This window comes from Nuphar pumila, chromosome 15 (assembly GCF_984573655.1).
Source record: "Nuphar pumila chromosome 15, dmNupPumi1.hap1.1, whole genome shotgun sequence".
Classification (NCBI taxonomy): domain Eukaryota; kingdom Viridiplantae; phylum Streptophyta; class Magnoliopsida; order Nymphaeales; family Nymphaeaceae; genus Nuphar; species Nuphar pumila.
Genome location: NC_143263.1, coordinates 20,400,315 through 20,408,728, shown reverse-complemented (window position 1 = coordinate 20,408,728; position 8,414 = coordinate 20,400,315). Strand labels below are relative to the sequence as shown.

At 42.9% G+C, this 8,414-nt stretch overlaps 1 protein-coding gene across 2 annotated transcripts; it reads left to right on the top strand.

The window, feature by feature from the left end:
* The first annotated feature begins 793 nt into the window (after nucleotides 1–793).
* Nucleotides 794–7,727, top strand: LOC149814742 (auxin response factor 18-like). Of its 2 annotated transcripts, none has more exons than XM_089990270.1 (14): nucleotides 794–1,279; nucleotides 2,806–2,924; nucleotides 3,090–3,185; nucleotides 3,279–3,335; nucleotides 3,411–3,563; nucleotides 4,195–4,279; nucleotides 4,545–4,635; nucleotides 4,759–4,923; nucleotides 5,164–5,277; nucleotides 5,358–5,433; nucleotides 5,527–5,686; nucleotides 5,777–6,438; nucleotides 6,512–6,702; nucleotides 6,961–7,727. In XM_089990270.1, exons 1-14 carry the CDS (start codon nucleotides 1,135–1,137, stop codon nucleotides 7,061–7,063), a joined length of 2,217 nt encoding a protein of 738 aa, XP_089846396.1. In that variant the 5' UTR covers nucleotides 794–1,134; the 3' UTR covers nucleotides 7,064–7,727. The 2 variants fall into 2 exon arrangements, with proteins under 2 accessions (XP_089846396.1, XP_089846397.1); XM_089990271.1 differs by having other exon boundaries at nucleotides 806–985.
* Nucleotides 7,728–8,414: the final 687 nt, after the last annotated feature.

The following is an 8,414-nucleotide window of genomic DNA, read 5'->3' as shown; positions in this document are numbered from 1 at the left end:
CGGCACAACATTTATTCTTTGCTCTCGCAACCGACGATTTGCCATTACTGCTGGTCGAGATGACCGCCTTATCGAATAATACATGAGCGCGGCACTCACGCACTCGCTCCTCATCCAACTCCAGCAAACCGGGCAAAGAAAGCGGTGCACAAGAGAAATTGCGGAAAAGCTTAAGGGACAGAAACGTCTATTCGTATTTTGAGGGAGGAATCATTTTCGCCCGGACACCATGAAAGCAACACGGGCTGCCTGCCGTTCGGCTGACACCTCCAACCAGGGGCACAAGGGTAACTTCATATCCAATAAAAACAAAAAAAAAGAAACTGCACAACGCTGCGCACCCAGCAACCAACACACGACAAAACATCATCTTCGTCGGTTCGTCCATCACGAAGATCCAACCGCCTCCAGCGAAGGGAGTGGGCCCACAACACAAGTGAGGTTGCTTGCCCTGCCCACGCGATGCCTGATGTGTAAGGGGGCATGAAACGGTGACGGAATCCGTTACCGTTAGGAGAGTTTCTGTCTACCGAAGAGGGAGGAAACGCACTAAATGCGCCGCCACCGTCAGCCGTGGCAGCGCGGCGGTGATTGGCTCGCCGGCCCTCTGTTCCTTTTCCGAATGTGCCCCGTACGGGGTGGGGCCCACATCCACCGATGTCCCTCGCTGACCCGCGACTGCCCCCCCAACCTCGGTCTCGGTCAGGAACAGGACGGGTTTTAACCGCGGTTAAAGCGTTAACCCTCAGGTTAATCTCGTACGGTACAAGAGAGAGAGAGAGACTAGGCCTTCACAACAAAGGAAGGGGAGCTCATTTTGTTCTCCATTTTGCGTTGGTTTTTCCTTCTTTTGTCGTGCTTGGTCGCTCCGAGAGAGAGAGAGAGAGAGAATTCGGGAGCAGAGGTTGGTGGTTTCAGGCAAAAGAGAGCGGTTCCCGGCGAGAAGGAAACGAAGGGATCGGCAGTTGATCGGGCATTTATTAAGGTAACGACAACGTTATAGGGGCCAGAATTCGGAGCGGAGAGAGAGAGAGAGAGAGAGAGAGAGAGAGAGAGAGAGAGAGAGAGAGATGATGAGGGAGGAGGAGAGCGGTTAGGGTTTCGGGGAGAGGAGATCGGAGGGGACGGTGGAAGATGGCTTACGCCGCGGAGAGTTTCAGCGCTAGCTCGGCGTCGTCCGCCTTCGGCAAGTCGCTCGCGGGCTCCAAAAGTCAAGGTCAAATGCCAGTCTCGGGCGTCTCGAGGCAGCAGAATCTCTCCAAGGACGCGCACGTGACCGGTAAGCCTTCTGCCCCCGGAACCCCCTCCCCTGGTTTTCCAGCACGGCTCTCCGGCCGGGTCGTACGGTTACTAGCAGAGGTTCCGTCTGGTTTTCCGGGAAAGCGGTTGGCTTCTTCGGGAGCCGCGCCGCTGATGAAGTGAGTACGTAACTAGTCTTTCGTCGTCTGGTCTTTGTCACGTAGGGATGGAACCGAAGAGCACCGATTTCATCATTTTTTGCTTTGAAATTAAGCTCTGAAATGGAGCTCCTTTCTCGTGATCGACTGTGACAATTTGCCTCTGACTGGAAAACCGCTTGGTTTGCCGGTTTTATCATTGGATTCCGTCGGGAAACTTCCGGTTCTGGTTTTCCTGCCTAATCCTGCTTCTGCATAACTCTCTCTTATTTTTCTCGCATGAAAGTCGTGATGGTTTCGTATTTTGTGTTTTAGAGTGCTTCCGTGTTTGTGGATTCATCATCGAGCCCTCGATTGTCGTTTTTTATAGCGAAAAGTAGGCTTCTCTTCCTTCTGACTTAAGGTTTGATGCGGTTTTCCGGCATTATGGCCGGAACTATGGATGTCTTGCGTTTAATCTCTCTTCGAAGCGTTCGTTTCGGTTACCTTGGCGGAAAACAAGCGTGTTGCGTTGAGTTCCTCGTTTTCAGATGATGCTATGGGCGGAAGATTCATGCTTCTGACTCTTCAGACTTATCTTTTACGTTTTTCCTATTTTTCTTAAGACAGTGCACTTCTCATCTGAAGAGTATTTGGTGTTTCTGATCCATTTTTCCCTCTTTTTAGAGTTTTATTGCTTCAACCCCGGTTTTCATTTGTTATGGGCCATCTTCTAGGTAGCAGAAACACTCTCTCTGATGAATAGTAATAAAATTCCAGATTTTGTTGTTTGCGTTTGATATTCTTCGTCCTGATGAATATATTTTGTTCCCCTCTCTCTCAAAATGGGGTGCTTATTTCCAGACCCTTTCAGTTGCAGGTCACCGTGGCTAGCCTTTTTTCTTTTAATACGGAAATCACTTTTTCCAACATTTTGGTGCCTCTGGGATTTCCGGGGAAAATTCCATTATTGGTTCCCTATTATGGTTTGTGGCCCGAAGAATTTAATTTTTCCCGTTTGGTATCGATTTGTTTCTCCCTGAATTCTCTGAAATTTTGGGATATTTTTGGGTTTGCTACAGCAGTTGGTGTTGTATGGCTACCAAAAATATCTTTAATGTGCTTTACAAGACATCTTTTTGTGGAAGTTTGGGAAAGGGCATTCTCCAGGCTTTCCTGTTACCCCTTTGGTTTTTGAATATTCGGAAGCCCAGCCTTTTTCTTCTTCGTTTCCTCCCTCCTTGGTATTTGGAAACGACCAGCGTTCTTGGTTTTCTAGCCGCGTTGAGGTTTATATCTTCGAGCAAAGGTTTTTCACTGTGCATCGCATCTTTTTCCTGGCTTTTCTTCTTTTGCAAAATTTGCTGGGGTATTAGTTCTTTTTCTGAGGTTTCAGTTTCGTTGGTGCGTTACTTTTTCTGATCTTCAGGCAAGCCTATGGAGAATTTGCTTTATAAAGAATTATGGCATGCTTGTGCCGGTCCGCTTGTTACGATACCACGTGAACGAGAGCGGGTCTACTACTTTCCCCAAGGCCACATGGAGCAGGTCTGTTCGAGCATATTCTCAGCTCTTGGCTTTTCACGATGGAAACGCATACTGCTTCTGCATCTGGTCACCAAAATCATTTGATTCGTTTTTTTCAGAAAGCAGACTCATGAGTGTAAATTCCCTTATGCTGTTTCTCTTTGGGTGCATGTCTTGTTTCTGTAGCTCGAGGCTTCGACAAACCAGGGTCTAGATCAGCAGATCCCATTATTTGATCTCCCATCAAAGATACTGTGTCGTGTTGTCAACGTTCGTCTTCAGGTAATCTACCTAGAAAATAGGGCGTTTCTCCTTTTTAGGTGCATGGTAGTTCCGTTTATTCCCTCATGGCTTATGAATCTGTAATTTATGAAGGCTGAGCTTGAAACAGATGAAGTGTACGCACAAATTACTTTACTTCCAGAACCAGAGGTACTTTTCTTTTCACTCACATGCATTTGCCTCCTTTTGTGGGCGATTTGATGATTTGAACTTTTTCTTTTGCAGCAAGCTGAACTTTCTAGTCCTGATCCTTGCCTCCCCGAGGATCCCAAACCTAATGTTCGTTCCTTCTGCAAGATTCTTACAGCTTCTGATACTAGCACTCATGGAGGGTTCTCTGTTCTTAGAAGGCATGCCAATGATTGTCTCCCTCCTCTGGTTGGTTTCTCGTTTCGTTCTTTGTTTTTTCAAGTTGTATATACCGTCTCCTTTCTTTTTCTTTTTATTTCTGGTTCTGTTTTCTGATTCCATCTCATTTTCTGAGGAGCTTGGACGACATGGTCTTTTTCTGCATGATGGTTTTTTTTTCCCTTTTCTGGAGAACATTGAAAAAGATGTTATCATGACGTAAAGTAGAATAGGTTTGAAAATATTTTTTCTGGGGAAATTTGAAATTTAAAAATATGCCCATGGATAGTTAAAGAGCATATGTATGTTACTATCGTTACCTGGAAGACTGTTTCTATTCTCCAGTACTTTATAATTTCTTAATTTAGTTAACCCCATAATTTCCTAATTTAGTTTACACCATAATTTAGAATTGGCAATCTAGAAATAATCTTCTACATTTTTTGCATAAAAGTCCCTCTTTCATGTGGAGATTTTTGTTACTTTTGTGACCTTCACTTTTACTTATTCATTATGTTCAATGGAATGTTTTTGCTGTCTTAACAAAAGAAAAGTTGCATTCTAGTTCATTATATTCTAGCAATTTGTTTCCTGATTGATTATTTCACCTTCTGTTCTAATTGGCAATATGATTATAGCATATTGGTTTCCCTTTGTTCAGGACATGTCTCAGCCAACACCCACTCAGGAATTGGTTGCAAAGGATCTGCATGGTTATGAATGGCGCTTTAAGCATATATTTAGAGGTATGGATTTGTATGTTCCCTGTTTTGTTAAACTAAATTAAACTGTATGAAATTTTATGGTTATCTAGATTCTTCAAGTTAGTTGCCTGTAACTGTAAATTTTAAATTCTTTGAATGCTGCTACTAACTTGCTTTAGAATAGATTTGTGTTCGATCACTTCCTTTTCTGTTCTTCATTGTATTGTGTGATTGTGTAGGAATTTTGACTCACCCATGGTTGTAAAATTTCATTTTATTGTTGGTTTATTGCCTACAATTTCAACAGGTCAACCCCGGAGGCATCTTTTAACCACTGGTTGGAGCACATTTGTCACATCGAAGAGGCTTGTTGCAGGAGATGCCTTCATATTTCTTAGGTGCTATGTTCTTTCATGCCTCCTTTCTGCCATTTGATTTTGCACTTTCACTGTTGAATGCTGTTTTCAAAGGGGAACCTGTGTCTGCTAAATTCTGAATAATATAAATCTTAAAATGTTCAGGGGTGAAAATGAAGAGCTCCGTGTTGGAATTAGGCGACTAGTGAAACAATCAAGTTCCATGCCCACCTCGGTAATCTCCAGCCAGAGCATGCATCTTGGTGTTCTTGCAACTGCGTCTCATGCTGTTGTTTCTCGGACACTTTTTACAGTTTATTATAAACCAAGGTAATTTCTTTTTTATTTGTGAATATCACTTCTGGCTTTGAAAACTTGAAATTAGAGTGGTTTGAGAATTGGTATGTTTTCTAATCATGTTTTAATAAACCGTTTTAGTTTCTGATGTCCGAAGTGACAGCCAGAATGAACTTACACTTTTATGTAATCTATTATAGATTCAATAACATTGGATTTTTCTGAAGTTCATGCCAACTTTTGACTGTGTTTCCTGATAATATTGCAATGCAGGACTAGCCAATTTATTATTAGCGTGAACAAGTACTTGGAATCAATGAACCACGGATTTACAGTGGGGAATAGGTTTAAGATGATATTTGAGGGGGAAGAAGCTCCTGAACGAAGGTATTTGGATACCGGATCTGTCTCTGATTAATTTCGGTATGACATGCCATCTTTGCTTAGTTTATGTTTTCTCCTGTCAGGTTCACGGGTACTATTGTTGGATTTGCTGAACCTGTGGCTTCACAATGGGATGATTCAAAGTGGAGATCACTTAAGGTTCAGTTTTATCTTGATCTGGCCTGCTTAGCTCTGGGGTTGATTATGCCTTCTACCTCTGATCTTGGATCCATTTGTCTAACAAATTTTCAGGTGCAATGGGATGAAGCATCTACCATCCCTCGACCAGACAGAGTATCTCCGTGGGAGATAGAACCTGTTGTTGGTTCAACTGCTCCAGCTCCCGTTCCACAATTGCAGGTTACACAGAAAAATAAACGTCCCCACTCACCAGTGGACCTCTCTCTTCTTGGTAAAGCCTGACTATTTGCCGCCTTCTTTTTGTATTTTTTGTGAAAGGATTCATGCCAAGTAACTTGTATTACTGCATTGTCATTGTTAGGAATCTGCAAAAGCCCAGTGGAGTCTGTCTCTTCATATTGGTATCCAAGCGGGACCCAGAATCATGAATTAACCTCATTAAGTGGCACAACAGAGCTGGAGCCTAACCAGGCTCAGATCACCTGGTGTTCTAAGAGGCATGATTCCGTAGCTAGAGATGGTCATAGTATTTTCATGAACCAACCAGACACCTTGTCACCCAGAGTGCAAGCACCGTTGCATGTCTTCCATTCAGAAGAGAATAAAACAGAATCACTGTGGTCCTCAGTCTCGCGCTTCTCTGCTGGTGACCTCCCGATGAAACTGCATACGCCTGTAAATTCCCATCCTCATGTTGAAGGAGCCACGGACTCCTATGCAGCAACAAACTCAATCATCTCTCCATCTTTTCCTGAGCACTCTGCTCAGAGAAAGTCCAAGCCAGAAGGATGCAGATTGTTTGGGTTTCAGTTGATTGAGCAATGTGCCACTGCAGATGATTCACCACCACCACCTTCTGCTCGCACTCCTTGTGCTGTTGAGGATTTACTTGGTCACGTTAAATGTGCTGAGTTAGACGTTCAATCTGAGCTCTCAAAATTAACAAAGGATGAAAAGAAAACACAGAAATCACCAAAGGAAACACAGAGTACCCAGAGCTTCCCAACAAGAAGCCGAACTAAAGTATGCTTGCACTAATTCCGATTTCTTTTGAGTTTTTATATTCTCTCCTTAAAAATGTTTTTTGCTCATGTAGGTGCACATGCAAGGAATCGCAGTTGGGAGGGCAGTCGACCTGGCCACCTTGGATGGCTATGATGAGCTCATAGCAGAGTTAGAACATAGGTTTGACATTAAAGGAGAGCTACAACATCCAAACAAGAAATGGGAGGTTGTCTTTACAGATGATGAAGGTGACATGATGCTAGTTGCCGATTATCCATGGCAGTAAGTGTTCATGAAACTCTTTCCCCCCCTTTTGCGCGGTTCATTTTTTTGGCTGACCAAGGCAATGGTTTAGCAGCTGAAGAATCAATTAAAAGTTACAAACCCAGTCATCCCTTCCAAATCAAGAAATAATAATGAATTTTGCGTGGTGAATGAGTTTGTTCTAGTGGCCAGTGTCTGTTGTGGAATTTCAGAATCGTCTTTATCACCTACTTGTCTCCATAATTGTTCATGTTTGATTCTGCATATTTTTGTCAGGGAGTTCTGTAGAACTGTGAGGAAGATCTTCATCTACACATGCCAAGAGGTGAAAAGCCTGAAACTTGAACCAGTAGTTTCAGAGCTGAAACATGAAGCCTAAAGTGCACTGATGTCCTGGAAAGTGGTGTTGGTGGTGGCGGTGTTGCTGCAGGCTTTTGAGTTTCATTGCTTTTCTTTTTGAAGCAACTACAACTCAATTTACTTTTGACATTTGAAGTGATGGAGATCTGTTTTTACAAAACGAGAGCTCTGGGGGAGTGAAATGAATGCTTCAGTGCTCAAAGCTAAAGGTGGTGGCCGAGTCAAGTTGGAAGTTATGTTTTTTGTCAGTTTCCGGAACAACAGGGAGTGGACATTAGTCAGTTACCTTTTTTTCTATTTTTTTTCCCTTCGTGATTGGGGGAGGGTGGTGCTAACTTGGTGAAAAAGATTAAAGTGTAGATCTATATGGGAGATAATTTGTGGCTTTATTTTTTTATCTGCCTAGGAGCTAAAGACTAGCGTTGAAAAGGTAAAGAGTGTAGTGGTGAATTGCAAGGAGGGGAAAGAAAGTGGGGACAAGATTTGAATTGTAGGGATTTGTGAATATTTGGTCCTAGTGGGGTGCTGCATATGGTATGACTGGTGGGGTGGGAGAGGCTGTAGCCGTTAGGATATTGACATGGGCAGCGGGTGATGGATGGGAAAAAGGAAAAGACTCTTTTTCCACCATTTTTGTACATATGTGTTTAAGTATATCATATTTGGGGTGGCTTTTCTTCTTTTGTTTTGCTCTCTCTCTCTCTCTCTCTCTCTCTCTCTCTCTCTCTCTCTCTCTCTCTATCTATCTATCTATCTACAGAGTTGGAACTGATTGGGTCCTAAATCAGAAAGTATGGTTTTGAAGATGAAACGCGGTTGGGTATTTTTCCTCTGAAAATAAATCCTAAATGGAAGGGTTACTAATAGATTAGCACGAGAATTTTGCATATTTGGTATGATGTGATAGGTTGCCAAGTTTATGCACCCTACCTTTCACTAGCTTCATGAAGCATTATCATGCTTCTCGTTAAATAACCTTTTTTAATATTCATTTCTGGGCTCTGTATGGGTGGAACCAACAAGGTTTCTGCAGAGCCCGTGGAATTGTAATGATCATAGGGGAACCGGTTTTGTTAATTGTTGAACAAGTTCTTTTTTTGATACTTTGTATGAAACATATATGGAGTCAGAGGCTGCATTTATGGAAGAGAAACAGTTGGCAACAGGGCCAGTTTGGTCGACTTGCCCCCACCATCACGAAGAAAGGTGAAGAGGGGTTTAAGAGTCTGCTGCAATAAACCTCATAGTTGCTTATAATCCTTTTCAACTTCTAGTTAGAAGCTTTTGTTTTCTGAATAGGCAAGCTGGGGTTAGACCGACCCCTACCAGTTTCATTCAAAAAATTGACTAATTACATTTTTAAATACCCT